This window comes from Phyllobates terribilis, unplaced genomic scaffold, assembly GCF_046119375.1.
Source record: "Phyllobates terribilis strain yellow unplaced genomic scaffold, ASM4611937v1 Scaffold_17__1_contigs__length_24005725, whole genome shotgun sequence".
Classification (NCBI taxonomy): Eukaryota; Metazoa; Chordata; class Amphibia; order Anura; family Dendrobatidae; genus Phyllobates; species Phyllobates terribilis.
Window position 1 is genome coordinate 11,177,404 of NW_027362777.1, and position 27,989 is coordinate 11,205,392.

The 27,989-nt window shown below is 46.6% G+C and overlaps 1 protein-coding gene across 1 annotated transcript; it reads right to left on the reverse strand.

Annotated features, from left to right (window-relative positions):
* Positions 1-1,075: 1,075 nt before the first annotated feature.
* LOC141176077 (uncharacterized) lies at positions 1,076-27,989 on the reverse strand. The gene is made up of 7 exons (XM_073660070.1): positions 27,937-27,989; positions 21,936-22,085; positions 21,627-21,806; positions 21,420-21,543; positions 21,239-21,336; positions 20,950-21,040; positions 1,076-4,195 (listed from the first exon to the last, which is right to left on the reverse strand). The coding sequence occupies exons 2-7, from the start codon at positions 22,026-22,028 to the stop codon at positions 2,916-2,918; spliced, it is 1,866 nt and encodes a 621-aa protein (XP_073516171.1). The 5' UTR covers positions 22,029-22,085; positions 27,937-27,989; the 3' UTR covers positions 1,076-2,915.

Consider the following 27,989-nt stretch of genomic DNA (forward strand, 5'->3'; position numbering starts at 1 on the left):
CATGCTGGTTCCGTATGCCTTCAATTTTGAATAAATCCCCAACAGTGTCACCAGCAAAGCACCCCCACACCATCACACCTCCTCCTCCATTCTTCACGGTGGGAACCAGGCGTGTAGAGTCCATCCGTTCACCCTTTACTGTGTCGTACAAAGACACAGAGGTTGGAACCAAAGATCTCAAATTTGGACTCATCAGACCAAAGCACAGATTTCCACTGGTCTAATATCCATTCCTTGAGTTCTTTAGCCCAAACAAGTCTCTTCTGCTTGTTGCCTGTCCTTAGCAGTGGTTTCCTAGCAGCTATTTTACCATGAAAGCCTGCTGCACAAAGTCTCCTCTTAACAGTTGTTGAAGAGATGTGTCTGCTGCTAGAACTCTGTGTGGCATTGACCTGGTCTCTAATCTGAGCTGCTGTTAACCTGCGATTTCTGAGGCTGGTGACTCGGATAAACTTATCCTCAGAAGCAGAGGTGACTCTTGGTCTTCCTTTCCTGGGGCGGTCCTCATGTGAGCCAGTTTCTTTGTAGCGCTTGATGGTTTTTGCAACTGCACTTGGGGACACTTTCAAAGTTTTCCCAATTTTTCGCACTGACTGACCTTCATTTCTTAAAGTAATGATGGCCACTCGTTTTTCTTTACTTAGCTGCTTTTTTCTTGCCATAATACAAATTCTAATAATCTATTCAGTAGGACTATCAGCTGTGTATCCACCTGACTTCTGCACAACACAACTGATGGTCCCAACCCCATTTATAAGGCAAGAAATCCAACTTATTAAACCTGACAGGGCACACCTGTGAAGAGAAAACCATTTCCGGTGACTACCTCTTGAAGCTCATCAAGAGAATGCCAAGAGTGTGCAAAGCAGTCATCAAAGCAAAAGGTGGCTACTTTGAAGAATCTAGAATATAAGACATATTTTCAGTTGTTTCACACTTTTTTGTTAAGTATATAATTCCACATGTGTTAATTCATAGTTTTTATGCCTTCAGTGTGAATATACAATTTTCATAGTCATGAAAATACAGAAAAATCTTTAAATGAGAAGGTGTGTCCAAACTTTTGGTCTGTAGTGTATATATTTAACCCAATTTTTTAGTATCCTAATTATCAATGCACTTTGTAAACTATTAAATGTAATATCTTAATATTTCTTTGAATATTCCCTGAGTACATATGATATAATACAATATTTTTCTGAAATTTAGGACACTTGAAAAAAAAAAAAATTGCGCTCGACTTGCAAAAATAGAGATGTCTTAGATTCTTTTTTTTACTGGCTACCAGGTTTAAATTACACCAACTAAAAATAGGATGAATGGAAATCCATATTATTTGCTCAAAGTTCAAAGGCTGCAGCTGTCACACACGTCATGCTGTAAAGTTACTTTAGTTATAAAGCACAAATAATTCATGCACAAAAAATATTAGCAGCACAAAAGATCTAATTAATAAGTGTTACACATAATATAGTTCAACTAGTTATGTTATTATTTTAAAATGTTATACACATAAAATCATGCAATTTTTTCCTACTTCCTGTGTGAATAAAGAAATAAATCAATTTTAGAGTTGTTTGATCAAATCCTGCTTTGGAATGAAAACTCTAAGGATACATAAAAGATAAAATTAAATATCAAATTCATACAGAAACATAATTATTTAAATATCTTATATTGATTCTAATGCAATCCAAAATATTGCTGCTTTAATTTATATATGACGTTCTAGTTTATTAATTCATTTTTAATTATTACTATAAATATATATAAATACAATTATATACAATCTCTACTGTATATAAGTGTATATATATATAAATCTACAAAAATCTATATAACTTCACAATTTTACTGTATAAAATAATAACTAATGATACATTGTAACACTTTTATACAACATATAATTACACTTTTTCCTTAGCCACTCCCTAAACCAATTATGTCTCTTGTCAAAAATCTCCAGAAAAGCTCTATTTAGAAAAGACATTGCCTGTTCTTCAGTCTACATTCCAGGATGTCACTGTGATTTGGTCATCTCACCTGCCTCTGTCTGTTTATTTCGGCCATTTTGTTTTTTAGAGAGAAGTCATAGTTTTGAATTTTTAACTCTTTCTGAAGAAATTGACTTTTGAATCATCTGATATGGCTTGTAACATATATGAAATCTTCTACATATTTTATACATTTCATTTTGAGGATGAGTCATTGCACGCGGCACCCCCGCTGATCAGCTGTTATCGGTGCCAGCAGCGGCTACCACCCTCCAGAAGTCCTTACCTGTGCTGCTTAGCCGTCCATCTGTAGTGGCCGCCGCGGGGTACTTTGCATCCGCCTTCCATTCAATTGAACGGGAGGCTGATGTGCAGTTACAAGCGGCGGCCACTACAACTTGACGGCCAAGCACCGCAGGTAAGGACTTCCAGCCGGCGGCAGCCGCCGCCGGTACAGTTAACAGCTGATCGTCAGGGGAGGCGCGTGCAGGACCCCAGACGATAATACATTGATGCCCTATCCTTATGTGAGCCCCGGGAACGCAAGTTGTGGCACCAATGGAACAGTGCCAGAACGGGACCTGTATATGAGTGTTTTTATTTTAACAAGGCCAACCTTGAGGAATGAGAAATAGTTGTCCTAGTAGTGGACAAACCCTTTAAGATACAATTTTCGGTTAAAAATGAAAAAGGCTTCTCCCCTGTGTGAGTTCTCTGAAGTTTAATAAGAGTTGATTTCCGTGTAAAACATTTCCCACAATAAGAACATGAAAATGACTTCTCACCTGTGTGAGTTCTCTGGTGACTAAGAAGTGATGATTTCTTCACAAAACATTTTCCACATTCTGAACAGGAAAAAGGCTTCTCCTCTGTGTGAATTCTCTGGTGCTTAACCAAATCTGATTTCTGGCTAAAACATTTTCAACATTCGAAACAGGAAAAAGACTTCTCCCCTGTGTGAGTTCTCCGGTGTCTGATAAAACGTGATTTCAATTTAAAACATTTTCCACATTCAGAACAAGAAAAAGGCTTCTCTCCTGTGTGGGTTGTCTGGTGGTTATCAAGATGCACTTTCTGTTTAAAACATTTACCACATTCTGAGCAAGAAAAAGGCTTCTCCCCTGTGTGAGTTCTCTGATGTCTGATTAAACTTGATTTATTTGTAAAACATTTTCCACATTCTGAACAAGAAAAAGGCTTCTCCCCTGTGTGACTTCTCTGGTGATTAACAAGATTTGTTTTCTGGTTATAACAATTCCCACATTCTGAACAGGAAAAAGGCTTCTCCCCTGTGTGGGTTCTCTGGTGACTAACCAAATCTGATTTCTGGCTAAAACATTTCCCACATTCTGAACAAGAAAAAGGCTTCTCTCCTGTGTGAGTTCTCTGGTGCTTAACCAAATCTGATTTCTGGCTAAAACATTTCCCACATTCTGAACAGGAAAAAGGCTTCACTCCTGTATGAGTTCTCTGGTGATTAACCAAAGCTGATTTCTGGATAAAACATTTTCCACATTCTGAACAGGAACAATGCTTCTCCCCTGTGTGAGTTCTCTGATGTCTGATTAAACTTGAATTATCTGTAAAACATTTTTCACATTCTGAACAAAAAAATGGCTTCTCTCCTGTGTGAGTTGTCTGATGGTTATCAAGATGCACTTTCTGTTTAAAACATTTCCCACATTCTGAACAGGAAAAAGGCTTCTCCCCTGTGTGAGTTCTCTGATGTCTGATTAAACTTGAATTATCTGTAAAACATTTTCCACATTCTGAACAAGAAAATGGCTTCTCCTCTTTGTGACTTCTCTGGTGATTAACAAGATTTGATTTCTGGTTAAAACATTTCCCACACTTGAAACAAAAAAATCTATTCTCTGCTGTGCGAATGTTTTGATGTTTAAGAAAAGACTTTTCAAGGAAAAAACTATTTCCATATTCTGAACAGAAAAATGGCTTCTTTGCTTTAGGAGCAGTTTGTTTTTTAATGCTTATTTTGTGACTTTGATTTTCCTTAGTAGTCGGTAATGAATCAGAAGACAGGATCTGTTTCAAAGGATCAGATGACAGATCTTTGCTGTGAAGGGATGATGGTATATCTGGAGTAATGGCATTCACTTCAATTGTATCCTGTGTGATCTCAAGGTCATCTGATTTAAAAATTGAAGATGTCGGCTGTCCCTCTGATCTCCTGGTACAGTCATCTGCCAAGAATAAAACCAAGAAAAAAATCAGCCTTACTAACACTAAATCTGATAACAAATGCACTAGTATTTTAGTGTTTCTTGGGTGTACTCGAGTGTCTGTCTATGTGGGGTGCACTTATATAGTGCTAGGCAGCCCTCCTGATCTAATAGTATGGGCAACATCACTAGTCACTCTCCACAAGGAGAAATGTTACCCCTTAGACCTCAGTCCAGAGACTCTCATCTATCCAAATCAGTTCTCATACTTTGCACTGACGAGGGCCAACAGCCCGAAACACCGTGTCTGCAAATTGAGATTCTGATTTGGCTTCTATCTTAAGTCATATTGCATGTCTTGTTAAAGGGTTGATTGTGACTTGAAGGATTGCTGCTTCCAATAGGTGGCGCTATAGAGTCCAAGTCCTCTTTTTCTCTGAAGAGGCAATTTGCATATAGGCTAAGCCAGACACTGTGCATCAAACCTGCCTGTGTGACTGGCGTCCTATGCTAGCCTCATCTGTGTGCATCTTTAATACTAAGTAATCACCCTCTCCATGAATTGGTAGGTTTGTGAGTGGTTGCTCCCTCAGTATATTGCACCTGCGCTGCCCCCCCCCCCCCTTTATCATGGGGGTCAGCGGCATCCTGCCAGTGCATTTGTTATATGATTTGGTGTTGGTAAGGCTGTATCTTTTTCTGTGATTTTTTTTTATTTTGCCTTATGTTAGCCATCATTATTCACCAGGACAATAACAGTTCACATTCTAATAGAAAACCTCATAGGATGAACCAGTAGAGCGTGGTGTTCAACTGTTTGTTCATTCTGTCTCCAAATTACGGAATAAAAAGCCACCAAAAAATGTTACGTAGGTGAAATAATACCAATAAAAACTTCTACTCATCTCACAAAAAACAAGTCCCCACTCAGGTCCATCATCTGTGTAGCGTCGGCGTCCCTGCCTCCTGCTAGGCAGGGACGCTGTTCCCCTCACCTCTCCGCTCTGTGCCCGGCGTCTTCCTCCCGCTCTGCTGGCAGCGCGCGCTGCTTCCAGGCCACGGTGCTTAGGGCGCGCGCGCGCGCGCTCCCCCTCTCTTAAAGGGGCCGCGCGCGCCGTCCTAAGGAGTCCCCGGCCAATGGCCGGAGGACTTCACCATATATAAGGCACCTCCTCCAAAATGGAGGTGCCCGAGCAATGTTGTTGCAAAGCCTTCACTCTGCTTCAGCCCTCAGGTCCCGTTTCCAGTTACCTGCCAGTCACCTGCCAGATTCCTGCCTGTTACCTGCCAGTCACCTGCCAGATTCCTGCCTGTTACCTGCCAGTCACCTGCCAGATTCCTGCCTGTTACCTACCAGTCACCTGCCAGATTCCTGCTTGATACCTGCCAGATATCCGTTTACCTGCTTGCAAGCCTGTGGTCCGACGGTCTGCCTTCCGACACCTGGGAGCGCTCATCTGCTACCTGCCTGCTAGCCTACCTGGAGGCTCCGCCGTCACTTGCCGTGACAACCTGCCTGTCCAGAGACTCTTGTCTGCTCACCTGGGAGCACTCACCTGCTACCTGCCTGCTAGCCTACCTGGAGGCTCCGCTGTCACTTGCCGTGACCACCTGCCTGTCCAGAGACACTCGCCCGCTCACCTGGGAGCGCTCACCAGTCACCTGCCTGCTGTCCTTCTACCCAGAGACTGTCCCTGTCACTTGCCGTGAGTACCTGTCCTTCTACCCAGAGACTGTCCCTGTCACTTGCCGTGACTACCTGCCCTTCTACCCAGAGACTGTCCCTGTCACTTGCCATGACTACCTGCCCGTCTTCCCTGGGAGCCACCCGCTTCCTTACAAGGACGGCCCCTTGTATAGTTGCTCAGAGGTTCCGCCTCCCAGACCCGTTACAGTTTGCTCGGGCCATGGAATCCGGTGGCACCCAAGCTCCCTCACTCTCGGACCTATGTCATGAACTGTCCCGTCAGAGGTCCCAACAGGAGTCCATCCTGAGTCACCTGCGGAGTGTCAACTCTCGCCTGGACACTCTGTCTGCTCCACCTGCAACCACCGCTAGTGTCATGACTCGCAACCCGGCAGCGCCGCTGCCCACCAATACCATGGTATCCTGTCCCGGACCCCGGTTTTCTGCACCTCCTCGTTTCGGAGGTGACTCCGCTCAAGCTCGGGGCTTCATAAACCAGTGCACCCTGCACTTTGAACTCTTGTCCCACCAGTTTATCTCCGACCGGTCCAAAGTAGCCTTTATCATGTCCCACCTCACGGGGGAGGCTCTGGCTTGGCTAAATCCTCTGTGGGAGAGAGGAGATCCCCTGGTGTCCGACCTGCCAGCCTTTCTCACGGCTTTCCGGAAAGTCTTCGACGAACCCGGACGGAAGACCTCATCCGCATCGTCTCTGCTACGCCTCCGTCAAGGAGATCTCACCGTGGGCCAATATGCCATACGGTTCCGTACCCTTGCTTCGGAGCTGGCCTGGGATAACGACGCTCTGGTGTCTGTCTTCTGGGAGGGTCTGTCCGGCCGTATTAAAGATGAACTCGCCGGTCGGGACACTCCTACCACTCTCGATGACTTAATAACACTTGCCACCCGGATTGACATCCGATTCCAGGAGCGCGCCAAAGAGGTCACCCGTGAGAGGAGGTTTCCACGTCTAGCCCCCACCTTCCAGAAACCCGTCACTCCCTCCGTTACTCCCCAGGCACACTCACCTGAGCCTATGCAGGTCGACCAGACCAAGATGGTCAAAACCCGTCAAGACTTACGCCGTGCCGAGGGGAGCTGCTTCTACTGTGGCAGTAAGGAGCACCGGATCCGTTCCTGCCCAGAGAGGTCGGGAAACGCCTGTGTCTAGGATCGCTCAGAGAGGTCGCCCTAGACAAAAGTAAACCCTCTCCATCTCTGATGCTGTCAGTCTCTATCTCCTGCGGAGAGAACCGCTATTTCGAACTGGCTCAACTTGACTCAGGAGCTGCTGGAAATCTCATTTCTCAGTCTCTGGTAGAGAAATACCGCATTCCCACCAAACCTCTGGCCGTACCTTTATCTGTCGCCGCCATGGATGGGGGCCTCTTACCACATCCCATCCAACTCATCACCGAATCCATAACTCTGCAGGTGGGAATGCTGCATTCTGAGAGCATCTCCTTTCATGTTCTGCCTGGACTCTCTCACGCACTCTTGTTAGGCCTACCTTGGCTCCAGAAACATGCACCCGTGCTTGACTGGCAGACCGGAGAAGTCCTTCGCTGGGGACAGGACTGCCATAGGACTTGTCTAGCTCCCGTTCATCCTGCTCGTCCTTCTCCTACCCCAGTCAGTCTACCCGGTCTACCGGTTCCCTATTGGTCTTATGCGGATGTCTTCAATAAAAAAGAAGCAGAGACATTACCCCCTCATAGACCATACGATTGTCCAATTGACCTGATACCCGGCTCTACTCCTCCCCGTGGGCGTATCTACCCTTTGTCCGCAGCGGAGACCCGGTCCATGTCAGAATATATTGAGGAGAATCTGGCCCGGGGATTTATCCGGAAATCTACCTCCCCGGCGGGAGCAGGCTTCTTCTTCGTCAAAAAGAAGGACGGCTCACTCCGTCCATGTATAGATTATAGAGGCCTTAACCAGATTACAGTGAAGAATAAATACCCCCTCCCGCTCATTCCTGAATTATTTGACCGCCTGAGGGGGGCTAGAATCTTCACCAAACTGGATCTCCGTGGGGCGTATAACCTGGTCCGTATTCGTCAAGGGGATGAGTGGAAGACGGCATTCAACACCCGGGACGGCCACTATGAGTACCTTGTAATGCCCTTCGGTCTCTGTAACGCTCCTGCCGTCTTTCAAGAGTTGGTCAATGACATCTTCCGTGACCTTCTCTACTCCTGCGTGGTGGTGTACCTGGACGACATCTTGGTCTTCTCTCCGGACCTTTCTACTCACCGGAGGGATGTTCGTCAGGTCCTGCTCAGGCTCAGGCAGAACCACCTCTACGCTAAATATGAGAAGTGCATCTTTGAGCAGACCTCTCTTCCATTTCTGGGCTACATAATCTCTCAGACCGGCCTACAAATGGATCCTGAGAAACTGTCTGCCATCCAGAAGTGGCCCCGACCAGAGGGGTTGAAGGCTATTCAGCGGTTCCTGGGCTTCGCCAACTATTACCGCCTCTTCATACCGCACTTCTCTTCCCGGACTGCCCCTATCTCTGCGCTCACCCGTAAGGGGACTAATCCCAGAAGATGGCCGCCCGAAGCTGAGGAGGCCTTTCTTTCCTTAAAACAGGCCTTCTCCTCCGCCCCGGTGCTGCATCGTCCGGACGGCAACAAACAATTCTTCCTAGAAGTTGACGCTTCCTCCTCCGGAGCCGGGGCGGTACTTACCCAAAAGTCATCTTCCGGAAGAATGGTAACCTGCGGTTTTTTTTCAAAACTCTTCTCCTCTTCTGAGCGCAACTATTCTATTGGAGACCGTGAATTGTTAGCCATTAAGCTGGCACTGGAGGAGTGGCGTTACCTGCTCGAGGGGGCTCTTCACCCGGTAATAATTTACACGGACCACAAGAACTTGGCTTACCTTCAGAGCGCCCAGAGACTTAACCCACGCCAAGCCCGGTGGTCCTTGTTTTTCGCCCGCTTTGATTTTGTTCTTCATTTTCGCCCGGTAGACAAAAACATCAAAGCTGACGCCTTGTCCCGATCCTTCCTGGTATCTGATCTAGAGGAGGAACCTAAGCACATCATTGATCCCGCCAGAGTAATGCAAGTGGCTCCCGTGAATCTAAATAGTCTCCCTCCCGGTAAGACGTTTGTAACTGTACCTGATCAGAAGAAGGTCCTACACTGGGGTCACTCGTCTAAGCTAGCTGGCCACGCCGGTCAGAAAAACACCCTCCAGCTCATTACCCGGCATTACTGGTGGCCTACCCTGCACAAGGATGTAATAGACTTTGTTTCTGCCTGTGTGTCCTGCGCCCGCAACAAAGTTCCGAGACACCTGCCAGCCGGTCGCTTTCTTCCTCTTCCAGTACCTGCTGCCCCGTGGCAGCATATTGCTATGGACTTTATAACGGATCTTCCTGTCTCTGCCGGTTGTACGGTGATTTGGGTGGTCGCTGATCGCTTCTCCAAGATGGCGCACTTCATTCCCCTGCCGGGTCTCCCGTCTGCACCCGAACTGGCTAAAGACTTTATCTGCCACATCTTCCGTCTCCATGGCCAGCCCCTCCACATCGTGTCAGATCGTGGGGTTCAGTTCACCTCACGCTTCTGGAGAGCCACATGTAAGTTGCTTGACGTCACTCTGGACTTCTCCTCCGCTTACCATCCACAGTCCAATGGTCAAGTGGAGCGGATCAATCAGAACCTGACCAGTTACCTCCAGCACTTCGTTAATGCCCACCATTCGGACTGGGTGGATCTCCTACCATGGGCCGAGTTCTCTTACAATAATTACGAGAGCGAATCTTCCTCCAAATCCCCGTTTTTTGTAGTCTTTGGTCAGCATCCTCGGATCCCATTTCCCGTCTCCACCTCGGTGGACAATCCGGCTGCGGAATCTCTCGTTCGCGAATTCTCCTCCATTTGGGAGAGTACCCAATCCGCACTCCTTCAGTCGTCCGAACGGATGAAAAAACACGCTGATAAGAAACGCCTGGATCCTCCACAATTCCGTCCTGGAGATAAAGTCTGGCTCTCGTCCAAATATGTCCGGCTCAAGATTCCCTCCTACAAGTTAGGGCCTCGGTTCATCGGCCCACTGGAAGTTATCAAACAGATCAACCCGGTGGCCTATAAATTAAAACTCCCAGCCAACTTACGGATCCCTAACTCCTTCCATGTATCTCTCCTCAAACCCGTGGTACTTAACTCTTTTTCCAAGTCTACAGGTACGCCTCCTGCTCCGGTTTCCGCTGAGAACGAGTTTGAGGTAGAGAACATTCTGGCCACCAAAAGGGTAAGAGGAAAAACCTTTTTTCTGGTAGATTGGAAGGGGTTTGGTCCTGAGGAGAGAACGTGGGAGCCCCGGGAGAACATCCATGCCCCTCTCATCCTTGATAAATTTCTCTCTGGCCTAAAAAAGGGGGGGCCTAAAGGGGGGGGTACTGTAGCGTCGGCGTCCCTGCCTCCTGCTAGGCAGGGACGCTGTTCCCCTCACCTCTCCGCTCTGTGCCCGGCGTCTTCCTCCCGCTCTGCTGGCAGCGCGCGCTGCTTCCCGGCCACGGTGCTTAGGGTGCGCGCGCGCTCCCCCTCTCTTAAAGGGGCAGCGCGCGCCGTCCTAAGGAGTCCCCGGCCAATGGCCGGAGGACTTCACCATATATTAGGCACCTCCTCCAAAATGGAGGTGCCCGAGCAATGTTGTTGCAAAGCCTTCACTCTGCTTCAGCCCTCAGGTCCCGTTTCCAGTTACCTGCCAGTCACCTGCCAGATTCCTGCCTGTTACCTGCCAGTCACCTGCCAGATTCCTGCTTGATACCTGCCAGATATCCGTTTACCTGCTTGCAAGCCTGCGGTCCGACGGTCTGCCTTCCGACACCTGTCAGTCTGTCTATGGACCAGCCTGCCCGCTCACCTGGGAGCGCTCATCTGCTACCTGCCTGCTAGCCTACCTGGAGGCTCCGCCGTCACTTGCCGTGACCACCTGCCTGTCCAGAGACTCTTGTCTGCTCACCTGGGAGCGCTCATCTGCTACCTGCCTGCTAGCCTACCTGGAGGCTCCGCCGTCACTTGCCGTGACCACCTGCCTGTCCAGAGACTCTTGTCTGCTCACCTGGGAGCGCTCATCTGCTACCTGCCTGCTAGCCTACCTGGAGGCTCCGCCGTCACTTGCCGTGACCACCTGCCTGTCCAGAGACTCTCGCCTGCTCACCTAGGAGCGCTCACCTGCTACCTGCCTGCTAGCCTACCTGGAGGCTCTGCCGTCACTAGCCGTGACCACCTGCCTGTCCAGAGACTCTCGCGCGCTCACCTGGGAGCGCTCACCAGTCACCTGCCTGCTGTCCTTCTACCCAGAGACTGTCCCTGTCACTTGCCGTGAGTGCCTGTCCTTCTACCCAGAGACTGTCCCTGTCACTTGCCGTGACTACCTGCCCTTCTACCCAGAGACTGTCCCTGTCACTTGCCGTGACTACCTGCCCGTCTTCCCTGGGAGCCACCCGCTTCCTTACAAGGACCGCCCCCTTGTATAGTTGCTCAGAGGTTCCGCCTCCCAGACCCGTTACAATCTGTCAATGGAAAACCAGAGGTTTCCACATTATTAGTGACTCAAAGGCTTTTGAAAAGCAACATGGCTTCCATAAACCAATCCAGCAATATCTGCTCCCCCAAAGTCAAATCTCCCCCTCACTTCTCAGCCTTGCAGTGCGCCCAAACCACATTCAGCATCCATGTATTCGGCATTACTATAGTGAGAAGAACCCACTTAATTGATGGTGTGTGTCTCCTGGAGCACAATCTGGGCACTATGTGTTGGGTAATGAAACTATATATTTGTTATTTTCACTCACCAACATCCACTGTGTGCTAATTTCCGAAAAGTGCCTGTGGAGTCAATATAGTCACTGCTCCTATAGATTATTTCACTGAGGGTTATAATTTCCAAAATGGAGTCACTTTATGAGGATTTCTACTGTTCTGGTTTTCTGCAATTTGGTCACATTAGGGCTTCTGTAAATGGTGGGTCCCATCTCCTCTGGGATCTGCTCCTGTGACGTCTGCTTCTCTCACCAGGAGCCGCCTTATTCATCCTGCAGGTGGCGCTGGTGATGGAGGAGACGTCAGAACCAGAAGCTACTGGGAGGTACAGCTTCTGTCCAGCCACTAAGATTAGAGTGTCTGGGACCTGTAGTACCATCCAGTCTGGCAGTATGGGTGTGTGTGCTGTCCAGCTGGAGTAATCTGCTCCGTGCTTTAGCCAATTGGAAAGCACCGCACCCTACTAAAGCTCAAAGCATATTGCCAAAAGCTAAAACACAGCTAAATAGGGCAGCAGTATGTACCTGCCCAGATCTTCAGAAGTACTGTAAATGCACTACCAGGGTGCAGCAAACCCACATAAAGATGGCGGCTACACAGGTGAGACAAAATACTGATGAGACAATCACTCACAACCTACCATTTCATGGAGGGGGTGACTGCGTAGTATTTGAATTGCACACAAAAAGGCTTGTATATGGAGCTGTTCACACTTGGATAGTGCACAGTATCTGACTTACAGTCTATTAGTTACGGTCATACTATTAGATTAGGCGGGCTGCCCAGTACTATCCAAGTGCACTCCATGAGAACAGACACAGTTTACAATGCCCGCACTGATGGGCCTGGCTGCACCCTGGGATAAAAAAGTGCAAAAATGCATACATATAATATATGGATAGTACCAGGCAGCCTGCCTAATCTAATAGTATGGGCGTAACTAATAGGCTGTAAGCCGATAATGTGCACTACCCAAGTGTGAACAGCACCCTATACAAACCTTTTTGTGAGTAATTCAAATACTAAGCAGTCACCCCTCCATGAAATGGTAGGTTGTGAGTGATTGTAGGTTGGTTGTGAGTGATTGTAGGTTGGTTGTGAGTGATTGTCTCATCAGTATTCTGCACCTGTGTAGCCGCCATCTTTATGTGGGTATACTGCACCCTGGTAGTGCATTTAGTTCTGAACATCTGGGTAGGTAAACATTGCTGCCCTTTTTTGCTGTGTTTTTTCTTAAATATTGGCTGAATATTAATTCTTTTTAGTGTGGCTTTGCTTTTTGTGCATATTACCAGAATCTGCCAGATACAGCCTTGTTCTCCTCTGGTTCAGTCCTCTGTGCTCCGCTCCCGGCTTGTGTATTTGTTTCCTGTTGTGACCTCGGCCCGTTTACTGACTACTCTTGTGTGATTTTCTATTTTCATTGACCTCCATATTGTGACCCGGTTAAGTGACTATTCTTCTTGCCATTTCACTCATTAGAACAGCAGGAAACACTGTGGCCCAAGCCTAGGGGTCTCTGTCTAAGTCCAAATCCATGTAGAGGGGTTAAAGGGTGATGAGCAAGGCAAACCCTGGGATCTGGAAAATGGAGTAGATGACGCCAAACCTGTTTGTGGTAGCCATCTTTTGCGCTGCCAGGTGACCATGAACAGTGTCCCCAATACATTGTGTCTGCAAACTATTCGAGCAAGATCTGTATTCAAATAGCTAAATGTCGCTCCTTCCCTTCTTAACCTGCCATGTGCCCAGACAGTAGTGTGCAACCGTATATAGGGGATTGTCGGATTCAAGAGAAGTTGGAAAATAATTTGTAAGGTCCATTTGTTTCCTATTATCCTTTGTGAAGAATTCCAAAGTTATCACCAGATAAAGTGACACATGTCAGATTTGAAAAATGGGCCCAGATAGGAACACAAAACTGGCTACAAGAAGGGGTTAAATCAGAGTATTTTGGGCACTAACTACTGTAGTCAAAACTGTGAGTATAGACCATAACACATCTACTGAAATGATCAAACTCAACAGTCTCCATCAGTAAGTAGTGAGTAACTAGCGGTGAAACCTCTCTGGGGTAATTAGAGTATGGGGCTCGGTGGCTCTTGGGAATCTAAACTATCGTAAGGGACAATATTTTCTGTCAGATGAATTTCAAGAAGAAATATTAGACACTCAAAGAGAACTTTTTATAATAGTGCAGAGATGAGGCGTCTTAAATTTAGCTTAGAGATATATCATGGCACAGGTGTAATGTTTTTTTGTTTAGTTTGTCACAATCCTGTTTGAAGTTAGTTTTAAAAAAAATTGAAAAGTCAGGATAAAGGGAAACTCTGCTGTTATTGTACAGAAATTCACACTTGGCCTCACTGCAAATTTAATGTTGTCGATCATAAAAGTGAAGTCTGGCCAGAAAGACTGGACCTGGTCTTGTAGGAACCATATGAGCACATTCATCAGCACAGAAGGGAGAGAAGGTGGATTCATCCAATAAGATATCAGGGATCTAGGAAGCCAACAGCATCATTACCCTCCACTTTCTCTTAGAGGCCCATCATGATATTTTTCTTCAAGTGATTTTCTAACTTGTCATCAGGTAACGGTCAGCATCTTCTAATCCCAGGGGGGAGGTGGATCCTCCAGGTTGTAAGTTCTATAGAAAAGGGCTTTCAGTGCCCAAAATCATCTGAACAGTTTTGGGTGGAGGAGAATGTTGTGGTCTAGAGGCAAAATGGTGATCACACGATTGTGATACAGCCGGACTACACCACCGATAAAGCAGCCACAGCCGGTGACTAAGAAGAATCTGTGACTTCTCTGCATTTAGTGTTTACTAGTGATGAGCGAGTACCGTAATATTCGTAATCGCTATACTCGCTATATATATAGTACTTTGTAATAATTGCGTATTCGTTCAGAATAGCGAGTACAATGTAAGTCAATGGGAAATGCGAATAATTTTCCTGAGGAAAAGATGATGGGAAAGTGAAATGGATGGGAAAGTGATGAAACAGAATGGGAAGAGCCTGGAGAATGTGCCTGCATGCATTTCTGACTCACATATGGTTTCTGGGGATAAGTTTGTCGCAGTGTTACGCCACTTTTACAGACACACAAGAACAACTACCAAACTTAAATTGCATTTAACAGGCCAAAAAGGTTAAGAAACAGTTTTTGCTGCACAATCACTTGTATATAAGGCTAAATAAATCAGAGAAACCAAAAAATACCCCTTTTAGCGTTTGTTCACACATACTGTTGTGGCTTTTTTTTTCGCCTTTTATAATTGGCAGGGCCCTGACTTATACATTTTGTAGGTCCGTCTGTCATACATCATCTTTAGTGCGCTATTCCCCAGCACTTTACAAGCACAGCTAGAAAGTATCAGTATGTATGTAGATATTTGACCTGAGAGGCCTCAGGTGGCTCTGTAACATGCGTTTTGGAGGGACAGCTATTACTTAGACATTTGGGCGATCCCTCCATCACTTACACTCAGATAGTGGAATACACATTCCATAGCAGTTTACAATATGTTCATTGCAGCATTGGGCTTGACCCTCCTCCTCCACCACCATGTGATACTTCAGCCCTAAATTCAAATGTTCAGATCGCCTGCAGTAAGCAGGAAAGCGGAGTTTTGTGAGAGCCCTTGTGTGGCCCTGTAACAAACATTTTGAAGTGCCCTCCTCTAGAAATTTTGGAGTTGCCTCTTGTGTACACTTGAGAGTGCCCTCACTTATTCATACTGTAGGGCCCTCATTATTATTTAACTAATTTAAGGGCAGAGACTACAGAGAAAATGGCCAAGATACATGGAGTACTAGAAAGTAGCAGTGAGTGCCAACTACGACCCTCAGGTATGGCTGAACTCAGTGAACCGTAAAAATAAAACTGCACTAGTCAACTCGATGACAAGCTCAAATATATCACTTGTGCAAGTCACGGGACAAAGTATTTATGGTGCCCCCCCTCCAGGATGGGTTAGTGAAGCTTCTTAGAGATTGGCTTAGAGATTTTGATTGTCAATATTCCCCAGATTATATAGCAGGAGAAGACTTCTTGATACTGTACTACTTGGTCCAGTAGAATGTGCATTGTATTTCCAAAAATTACTCCTGGGGCTGGGGGCTGTGTCATAGGTGCAGGTAGATTGCATGACAAGGGCTTCCCTTGACAAACATTATCTACGATGGAGTATTGTAGTAGTTGTGATCCTCAATTTAAGTTTTCAGAGGGCCATCATTCGGTCATCAACAATCAGTGTAAATTTCTATTGAATATGTATCCCCTATCTCACAATGTGACACAACCTGTGAGAAGGGCCTCCAATGACAAATATTAGTTTGGTAGGACTACTGTACATTCCAGATTTGTCCACTGCACAATGTGCATATGGTTTGTGAAAATTAGGCCTATTGGCTAAGTCATGGTTGACGCAGGAAGCCACCATCCCAAGGGCCTCCAATCACAAATAGTAGTTAGGCTGGAGTAGGAATACTGTCCTGGTTTGTCCACGGCACAATGTACATAGGATTTGTAAAAATTAGCCCTATTGGCTGTGTCACGGTTGACTCATTATTTTGGCTGTGCCTTTGACAGCTAGCTTGGCTTGTGCCATCAACATCTGAAAATCTGTCAACAAAACCCAAAATGCCAAAAAAGCCTGTTGTTAAGGGACGTGGACGTGGTGTTGTCAGTGGTGCGCGAGAAGCCACTCAGTCTGTGTCAGGTCAGAAGAAGCTTGATGCATCCACAATGTTCCAGGAAAAAGTTCCCGGTCTGGAACGTAAACATGTGTGGAAGCCACAAGAGCGAGAGCAGATTCTGTCTTGGATAGCAGACAAGGCCTCTACGCATTTGTCAAGCAGCACCAAAACTTCCACGACCACACAGTCTACTGTGGATACACAGAAGGCTGGCCCTTCTAATCCTGAAGCTGGTTCTCCTTCCTCCCACCATTATCAGTCACAGGAGACATATGACCCCAAGCTTGGCCACTCCGAGGATCTGTTTGGTACGTATCCTTTGGTTGGCTCTGGCCTATCACCATGCAGCATTGAAGAGAGACAAGAGGTGGCGGCGTGCGTTGATGCTCAAGTATTTTAGGACCTACAACCAGAAGAAAGCCACTTGGAGGAACGTCATTTACTGTCTCCAGAGGTGGAGGCTGATGATGATGAGACACAGATGCCATCAGGTCAGCCTACAATATCAACTGGGAAGGAGGATGAGATAGAAGACGAGGTGGTCGATGATGAGTCCACTGATCCGACCTGGACCGTTGGCAGCAACACAGAGGAAGATGGACCAACACAGGCACCAAGGGGTCGTGGTTTGCCCAGAGTAAAAACTGTGTCAACTGTTCCCAAGAGCACCCCCGCTGTGCGCCAAGTCAGGGCAAGAGGGCGTTCAGCTGCTGTGTGGAATTTTTTTTTCTGAAAGTCCTTCAGAGAAAAACATTGTTGTCTGTAGCATCTGCAATACCAAGTTGAGCAGAGGCCAGGGCAAAGGCAACCTGAGCACAAAGAGTATGAGAAACCACATGGCAGCCAAGCAGCCGAGTAGGTGGGCGGAACACCAAGGTACCAAATCTGCGTCTGCGGGTCAAACCAATAATAATAATACTCTTTATTTATATAGCAACAACCTATTCCGCAGCGCTTTACAATTCAGAGGTTCATATTCAACAGTCATAAGTAACATAGCTAAAGATAATATAATAATTAAAGGAAAAATAATGATGACCCTGCTCATAAGAGCTTACGATCTACAATGAGGTGGGGGGTGACACAAAGGACAGGGACTTATTTACAATGATGGTCCAGTCATCTTGAGGGGATGAGGGATAGACAAAGGTTGCATAAGCTGATCACTAGCCAGTATCTGTAGTGCTTTTGGGTTCCGTGGAAACTTATGCCATGTCGCCTGGGCTATGTCCTTCAGAATCTGCTGTTCAAGAACCAGGCGCTCATACCTCCTGCCCACAAGCTGCGGTTGCTCACACGCAACAAACATCAACCACATCCACTTCCTTGTTCCAGCAAAGTGTCCAATTGTCCGTGCCTGAGAGCTTGGAAAGAATGCGTAAATGCCCAGCCACGCACCCACAGGTACAAATACTAAACTCGCACATTGCCAAATTGCTAGCTATGGAGATGTTGGGCTTGTGGGAACACAGTCTTCCATGATCTCTTGGCTGTGGCTGCCCCACGATACAGTGTTCCCAGCCGCCACTATTTTGCCCGATGTGCCGTCCCTGCGTTACATAAGTACGTGTTAAACAATCTGAACCATGCTCTCACCAACACCGTAACCGGGAAGGTCCACCTAATAACAGACACCTGGACAAATTGTTGTGTACAGGGATGATACATTTCTGTCATGCCACACTGGGGGAACCTGGTGGAGGGTGGGACAAAGGCGCAAACTGGAACATCACACATCCCACCCACGCTAAGAATAGCGGTTCCAACTTCTGTCAGGGTCTCCACCTATTCAAATTCCACTTCCTCCCTCCCCTTCTCCTGCTCCTAATCCTCTGCTGAATTATTCTCCCCATCACAACCAAGCTGGGACCTGTCCAGTAGTGCATCGGCAAAGTGGCAAGACGCTCTGCTGAAGCTGATCTGTTTAGGTCAGAAAGCACACACTGCAACAGAGCTGCGACAAGCTGTAAAACAACAGACCAATCAGTGGCCTCCGGTCGTCTGCGATAATGGGCGTAACCTGGTGGCGGCTTTAAAGATCGGCAAGCCGGTACACGTGCCATGCATGGCTCACGTGCTGGACATAGTTGTTCAGAAATTTCTGAAAACTTTCCGTGACTTCCTGTACCTACTTGAGAAGGTGAGCCATATTAGCGCCCATTTCCGCCATTCCTCTACTGCTTTTGCTGCTTTTACAGTGCTGCATAAGCGCTTGAATTTGCCAAGTCCCCGACTCATTTGCGGCCTGCCCACGCGGTGGAACTCCACCTATCTTAGGTTTGCGAGGATTAGTGAACAGCAGAGGGCAGTAGCTGAATACCAGCTTCAGCATGCCGGTCAGACTGAGAGTCAGCCACCACACATAACATCTGTTGAGTGGGTGTGGATCGCTGACATTTGTGAGGTTGTTGAGAACTTTGAGTACTGCACCAGCCTTGTGAGCAGCGATCAGGCTATTATCAGCGTAACCATCCCGCTACTGTGTCTCTTGAAACAATCACTGCATAATCTCAAAGAGGAAGCTTGAAGTGCCCAGAATGTTAATATGGAGCCAGATTTCCCAATGGGTGATACTACCCAGCCCAGCCAATATTCTGAGGCAACATTGGGTGAAGAGGGGGAGGATGAGGAGGGAGAGGACTTGTTTTTCTGTACTACCGAGGGGTAATGCTACAGAGGGGACACCCAACCCAAGCTTCATGTCTGCCCAGCCTGGATGGGCTGGAGAGGAGGAGGTGGTGGAGGAGGAGGAGGCGAGTCAGCGTGAGGAGAGGGTGGGTACTGTTTCTACTGTTGGGGACACAGAACATTTGCCTTTTTGCAGCTTGACCCACATGGCACAGTTCATGTATAAGTATCTGTGGCAAGACCCTCGCGTGATACACATTTTATCCAACAGTAATAATAATAATAATAATAATTTTTATTTATATAGACCAGCACAACAGTAAAGGCTATCTGTGCCTGTAACAATGCCAAGGAGGAATAAGTTGCAGAACATGGTCAAGGGGTACTTAAGTGACCATCCGTGCGTCCTTTCTGACACTTCAGTTCTCTTTAATTATTGGGTGTCTAAGCTAAACACTTGGCCGACCTCTCCTTATATGCCTTGGAGGTGCTGGCCTGCCCGGCTGCTAGTGTGGTGTCTGAGCATGTTTTCAGTGCCGCTGGGGCAATCATCACTGATAGGCGCACACGCCTCTCCACGGAGAATGCAGACAGACTTACTCTGATTAAATTCAACAAGGACTGGATATCTCCACAGTTTGTAATCCCTCCAGATGAGAGCAAGCCAACCTAAATTCACCAAAAATGCAGATTCATGCTACTGCTGTTAACGTCAACCCCTTCCCATAAGAACCCGTTTCCTTCCTTCGTCAACCATGACTCAGCCCATAGGGCTAATTTTTACAAACTCTATGCAGATTGTGCAGTGGACAAACCAGGACAGTATTCCTACTCCAGCCTAACTACTATTTGTGATTGGAGGCCCTTGGGATGACGGCTTCCTGCGTCAACCATGATTCAGCCCATAGGGCTAATTTTTACAAACCCTATGCAGAATGTGCAGTGGACAAACCAGGACAGTATTCCTACTCCAGCCTAACTACTATTTGTGATTGGTGGCCCTTGGGATGGTGGCTTCCAAAATAGTGGTTAAAATGGCCTGGTGCGTGCTTTGTAGCAGGCGGTAGGAAAAGTTTGGACTACTGCTTTGTGTAGGGCACAAAATGCTTTTTTAAGTGGACTAATATGGACAGAAGGCAGGCTGACACCCCAAAATAGCGGTTAAAATGGGCTGGTGCATGCTTCTTTTGTAGCAGGCAGTAGGAAATGTTTGGACTACTGCTTTGCGCAGGGCACCAAACACCTTTTTAAGTGGACTAATGTGGACTGCAGAAGCCAGGCTCTGACCCCTAAAACAGCAGGGAAAATAGACCGGTGCTAAAAAAAAAGGCAGCACAAAATGCTAGTTCTGTGTGTGCTGGAAAAATATTGCTTTGCCTCTGACAAGAGCTGTTTTAAGATGGACACTGGAAGAACACTAGCTAATACACTCCCTACCTAATACACAATCTCTCCCTCCCTGTTCTCGGATTTTGTAGTGTGCCTTCAGCTCTGAAAAGAGCTATTTTTTGATGGTATTAAGGAGCTAGTGAGCGGCTCCTTTAAACACAAAACTAGTATACACTGCAGGCAGCCCTTAAAAGGGCTTTTGTTTTATCAAGAGGCCTAAACACTCTCCCTAGCAGCTCAGCGATCTCTCCATAGGCTATTACAATGCAGGCTCCAGATCCAATGTGCACAAAATGGCGGCGGCAGGGCTTAAATAGACCCTATGACGCTGGGCAGCCAGCCAATCACAGTAATGCCACAACCAAGATGTCTGCGGCATTACTGTGATTGGTTAAGAAGCCCAGCATGTTTAGTGGCAGCAGAGAAGGCGCCAAAACTGCAGGGCGGGACATCCGAATATAGCGAGGCGAGTACACAAATACTCGCAGAATAACGAGTAACCCGAATACCGTACTATCAGTGTGAAAAGCGAATATTAACAAATACACTCGCTCGTTACTAGTGGTTACTACTCACCTGGGTAGTCATATGTAGGAATCTCCTCCTTACACCACTCATCACCCCATACATATGCCTCTGTAGTATTAATATGGGTCAGATCTTCACCCTGAAACAAATATTGTAAAAGTCACAGTCAGATGGAGAAGTCCCATCTATGATCAGCTCTAATCCTGCCATCTCCACCATTCTCATTACACAAGTATAAAACATATAATACTGGTGGATAAAACAAGACTGAACACAAGACCTTCACAGCCATCTACACATCATAGGGGAGATCTCATGACACCTTCTCTCCATCTACCTGATGATCCTGAGGAACATTGGGATCTTCTTGTTTACAGTCATGTTGAAGAAGAGGACGGGGACATCTGTCTGGTGTTGTCCTCTTACTGGATAGATCTGGAGGAAACACATACAGGGACTGAATTCATTCTTTACATACAGATAATTATAGGCCGTGTGTATTTAGTCCTGTCTCTTACCTGGAGATGTGAGGGGCTGGGGAACCTCCATCATGATGTCTTTGTACAAATCTTTGTGTCCTTCTAAATACTCCCACTCCTCCATGGAGAAATAGACAGCGACATCCTGACATCTTATAGGAACCTGACACATACAATGATACAGTCATCCCCCCGATCCCTTCATAGCGTTACTGTATAATGTCCCAGCATTCCCAGCAGTGTCACCTCTCCAGTCAGCAGCTCAATCATCTTGTAGGTGAGTTCTAGGATCTTCTGGTCATTGATGTCCTCATGTATCAGGGGGTGAGATGGAGCCCCGGTGATTGGGCTCTGTGGTCTTCCCCATCCCTCAGACACAGGGGCCTGACAGCGCCCACTAGAGGTCTTCTTCACTATTGTGTAATGCTGGTTATGGAGAGACAAATTATTAAATCTCACTACAGACATTTCCAGGGTCCTCACCTCTCCAGTTCTGTCCATCTGTAACTCCCATAGATAAGAATGAGGTAATGTGACGCCATCAGAATCTCTCACCTCTCCAGTAAGTCGGAAGAGGATCTCTAGGGTGAGGCACAATATCCTCTCCGCCATCTTGTCTCTGTCCATATCCATCTTTGATGGGTCCATAAGGAAAATTCTCTTAAATAGAAGATCTTCACTGAGAGCATCCGATATTGTAGGGACCTGAATGAGAAGATGATTAGCCAATGTAACATCATAAAAATACTGTGTAATTACACAATTACTGGAGATAATAAGGGAAAACATATGAGAAGATATATCATTTTACAGTATTTAGTTTTCTTCTTTACATCTAGTAATAAAACCTATATATTTTAGGCCACAGACAACAAGCAGTTTCTTCCTTGGAGTCTGTAGCTGAACTCGTTTCTCAAAGACTCATCTTCCATAATGCTAATTCTCGTCTCATTTACCGACACTGCAGTCGGCATTAGCAATACTGCAGGAGATATTCATTACACGTGACATGACAAATAATTACTTCATGAATAGGACGACATCTTCATCTTCTACTACGGCTGTAGAAAGATATTTGGCTAGAGTTCTTCACTGACTACATCTCCACTGGTCGTCTATATGAATGTTTTCCGTCTTCCCCGGACTGTAATCTTCTATCACGTTAGATCTCATGTCTGATTCACACACAGAAGTTTGAGGCTTTCACACATGGTAAGGTTTTTAATATTATACAGAGTAGGACTATCTCGAATGGGTGCACCTTGCAATGGTGGGATAGCTTTCATGCTATTTTTGATCAAAAACAGTGTTGATAAGAACCCTAATTTATTTAAATGCACTTTTGCTTTTTATTTATTTATTTACAGCAGGGTTTATGATAATTTTTCTTTATAGTTTTTTTCTGATTTATGGCCATAGTAAACATGCGTCTATGTGCTGCATGGATACCAATTTAAACCAAGCTCAAAATCTGTGTTTTTTCACGGGCACCATAGTGGCCGTCTGGGCCGACGCTATGGATGATACACCCCCTAACTATACAACTATCATTTGGTAAAAATCTCATAGGTCCTGGATTCATTAGTACCTGCACCAAGAATGGGGCTAAGTGAGTATTTATTAAAGGGAATCCACTTCAACGACTACCCCACGGCTGATTAAAGGGAATCTGTCACTCGCTGGGACTTATCTGACCTCTAATATGGGCATACAGGTGATATAAATGTGAATCTATACTTACCTGTATACCTCATATTAGAGGTCTGTTTGCTGTGAAAAGGCTTTTTATTCAGTGAAGATTCCGATGCTTGCGGGCCGGGAAGAAATGCCCTGTGACGTGTAGTCACCATGTCCAGGTCCCGCGCACTTCACTTCTTGCGGAAGGCACAGTGGTACTGTGTACTAGGCAATCATAGTGCTGCAGGGATCTTGTGCACAGGCATTGGCGAGTCATGGTGACTTCCCGGCGCCTGGGCACAAGATCCCTTCAGTACTATAACTGCTTAGTACACAGTACAAGTTCGTCACTACCGTAAAAAGCGCGCAGTCATGGGAGCTGGACATGGTGACTGCACGTCACAGGGCACTGTGACGTGCAGGGGAGGTGGGAAATATTTTAATTAACACAGTAGGCGGGGATTTCTTCTCGTCCCCCGGCCAGCAAGCATTGGAATCTTTACTGAATAAAAAGCCATTTCACAGCAAAAGAAACTCTAATATGAGGCATAGATGTATAGATTCACATTGCTATGACCTGTATGCCCATAGTAGAGGTCAGATAAGTCCCAGGGGGTGACAGATTCCCTTTAATCAGCCGTGGGGTAGTCATAAAACCAGATACATATCAAGGTATTGTAAGGTGGCTAGTGGTCGCATAGTCGATGGGAGATATGTGTCACAGAGATGGCTGGTCTCTGTGATGTAACCCGGAGTGTTTCTCTAGGGCACATAAGCACTAAGAGGATTGTTCGGTGCACCTGGGAGCCGGGTTACGGGTAGCTAGGAGAGAATGGGTGAGTCCAGCTACCCACATACCTCACCTCTGGGTGTGGTTAACAGCCTATAAAATGAAGGCTGTTGTTTGGCACATGGTCTGTGTGTTTGGAAGGAGAAGGCCTCCTGTGTATGTTTGTCTTCAGACCAAGCCAGGACACTGGACGCTACCCCAGCTTGTGTGCCACACAGGCCTGGCTGAGCAGAGACCTGCTAAGGACATTTACTTTGTTTGCTTGATCTAAAGGCTATTTGCTTTTATGTTTGGCTTCTGGGTTTATGAAGCAATAAACCCACATGAACTTTTAAAGGAACATGCCTCATATTTTCCTCCCGTCGCATCCAAGTGAGTAAAACCCCTACAATATGTATAAAGAAAAGGGTATGGTACTCAGAAAATGTTTCAATAATCCACCTCAACGCATTTCCCCCAACAGGTTCATCAGGAGGCTTGATACTGGGATGATAATTCATGATGTTCAGCATAGTGTGCCCAATAGCCAGGTGTCCATGTTTAAATAGCCCAATTCATCCAAAACCCCTCCCAGACTAGGAGGCCCATTCCCATTCCTAGAAGTGAATTGTCACAGGATATACAGAATGGAGTCTGTCTACAATAATGTACTGCACCTACGCTACTTTTCATGAGCTAGAGGACCGATAATGTCCATCCCCTAGTGTGCATGTTGGGAAGTGACATGCTTTACACTGAAATGCCAGATAAACTGATTGCGGCCAAGCCACTCATACCTGTGACTGCGCATCGTCGTAGTTATAATTCCACACCGGAGTGCATCTAGGATCATTGTCCGCGATTGCGCATGCCCAGATGTCTGCACTCCACACCGGAGCACATATGATATTGGATTGCATTCCACCAACAGAAAAATCCTATCTCTGAGATCAGCGTCATGGGAGACTAAAAACAAGTATTGCACATCCTCCCATCATGCAATAGGCATGTAGATCTACTTTATCACTACAGAAAATATGGGATGGTGGCCCACAGTAAATTCCTAAATGGTCAAATTTAACCCCCATTGCATAATTAGACATACACAAGGAACACCACACTTGTTAGTTACTTAATAGTATAAGTGGGATATAACTGATAAGAAATAATTCTGATATAGAAGCTCAGATCTCTCGATGAAGTACAACAATATGTGAACCTCATTCACAGGGAACTGAGTAGCAATGGGTAGAGTATACAATCCAAAATGTAATCCAGAATGGACCTGTATTCATACAAAACAGGCATAGGAAATTTGTTCATTCAGTCCCTTAGGGGCTAGTGAATCCAGTCTGGAAATCCACTCACTTTCCTTTTTGACTACACATGTATTGAGATCACCTCCTCTCACATTGGGTTTAACCATCTCAATGATGCAAAAGGAGATGTCTCTTGTTTCACCTCAATGTGCACTGTTCATGTGTCTCACTAATGGGGTGTCCCGACCATGGCGTATTTCGCCCAAATGCCCCCCACCCTCCTCCTATACTAACTCTTGGTCGTGCAAATGTGGCACCCCAGGGGTCTGGTTTCCACAGTAATGTAATGTTATGTCTGAGAGCAGGTGGGAGGTCCTTTGGTCAGGGATCCTGTGCATGCCACACCTCCTGCCCAGTCTTGGGAGGGGAAGAACTTCCCCTGTAAAAACCCTGGGCTGAGGCAGGGTTAGTCAGTCAAGGAGAGTAGAGACAAGAAACAGTCATAGGAAGAAACAGCAGAAGCTCAGTGGGAGCAATACTACTACGAGTCAGGGGCTGGCAGCTGCAGAGCTCGCCCTGACTGAGAAGCTTTCTTACCGGACCCGGCGTCCGAGGCTGTGGGGACTAACTCTTACCCAGCAGCAGAAGCCGACCGGCAGGGGATTTCAGGTCCTCAGGCCCAGAAACCCGAAGGCACGGTCACACGCGTGGGACCAGCACCGCCATCGTGGAGCGGAAGCCATTAGAAGGCCCCGAGTCACCGGCCATACGGGTGAGCACCACACGGTACACTCAGGGACGTGGGCTACTTATATCCGCTTCTAGCAAGGTAGCCAGAAGAGTACAGTCAGTTTGGGAGGCCTACAACTCCGCCTGGCCAGGGGAGATCCCATCTGCTCAAGGACTGACCAGGCCCCGTTCGCTAGCAAGTACTCCGGGAGGGTCTATCGTTGTTACCAGTAAAGACCCTGAATTACACCGCACCGTCTCTGAGTGGTTCCTGCTACCCCCATCTTCCACGTCGGCTGCCCTGAGGCCATACCCCTCCCGTTGGGGGTTATACTATCACGCTGCACAATTCTACACCGGCCTCAGCGGTCTGCCCTGCAGCGGCAGCTCCATAGCTGCAAATCAACGGGTGGCGTAGTCGACACTCAAATAACATCTATCAAGACTGCCACACACTGAGTTTGACTCCCTGGGCACGGACCGGGTCCCCGCCACTCGGAGACTACAACCCTCACCTGATCCGGTTCCGGGTAAGCCCCGTGCGCGAGACGCTGCGCGACACAGCAGGCCCAGGGGCGCGTCACATACATAATCTAGGGGACAGGTGCATGTGGCCATATATAAAAGTCCTGAGGTTTTACAGTTGGAATAATCCCTCTGGAAAAAGATTTTACCTGTAGAGGAACTCGAGAAATATTTACATGGTCTCATCCAATTACATATACAACTTTCTCGAGGTTCTTCTATCCAGCCAAGTCCACTTGGGTGCAGGTTTTTATAGAAAATAAGCACTAAACAGTCCCTAATTGACCAACCCTTTCTGAAACTTATTGTGGGAGTAGATCCCACAGCACCCTCAGGTCCAGGTCGGCCAGGGTTTTCTGAGGATATGGTCACTCTGATTCTTTTAAGTTCCTATTACTCGTGTTATCCCATCTTTTTCTTGGTCTCTTGGTTAGATATGGAGGAATGTCTGTCTCTCCCGATTTTCTGCAAACAATGGTGCGGAATCCAAAATGTACTGTTGGTACCCTTTTTTTCATGAATCTGGTGTTCATGTCTATTGCCTGTATATTAAAATCTGTGACATTAGAGCAGTCTCTTCTCAACCGTAAATATTGGCCCTTGGATATTGCTTTTTTTTAAGGAGGATGGGGTGGTGACTATACCACTTCAATAGTTTATTAGTGCTTGCAGGTTTTTGATAGATCCCTATGGTCTTATCCAATACTTTCTTACATTCAGGAAAGGCAACTGGTAATAGTTGAATTCTGATATAAATCTAAGGCCCACTCTATTGACGTTGAGTTCCCTAACAAATTCAATAAACTTTTCACTCGTCCCTGACCAGATTAGAAAAATTTTGTGAATATATCTATACCATACCCCAATATATGGATGCCACCACTTATGATCATCCCTGAATATTGTGGTTTCCTCCCACCAGCACAGGAATAGGTTAGCATACGAGGGGGCACAGGGGCTCCCCATCGCAGTACCCCTGAGCTGGTGGAAGTACTTCCTGTCAAAAAGAAAGAAGTTATGAGTAAGAGTAAATTTTAGAAGATCCTCCATGAAGTCATTATGTCTGCTACACTCTACTGATCTCGATTTCAAGAAACGTCTTGCTCCTCTGATATCATCCTCATGCGGTATAATACTGTACAAAGCCTCGATATCTAGTAAGGCCTGGTCCCCTACATGCATGTATACATGCTCGAGGGTCTACATGGAGGGGAGCAGGCAAAGGGAAAACCAACTCCAGAGGGATTATTCCAACTGTAAAACCTCAGGGGGTACTGGGGGAACATTATACTGTGGGGGGCATCATACACACTGCCTAAGGGGCATAATGGGGGCATTACACTGTGTGGGGCACCATACATACTGCATAAGGGGCATAATGGGGGCATTACACTGTGGGGCCAGTAAAGGGGTCCTGTACTATGAGAACAATACGTTTCCCCCCTTCCTGTCTCCATAGTTGGGTCGTATGTATCTATTACAGGAAACAGAACAAAAACCTTATGATTCTTATAAAGGGGCAACACAAGACCCCAAAAGAGTCTCCGTGCTGAAAGGGTTAATGCCCTCTGCGCCCAGTAATGGGGTCTCCACATACCTCCACCTGCAGAGCCGCCACCACATATATGGCTGCTCTGTGCGCACAGGAGC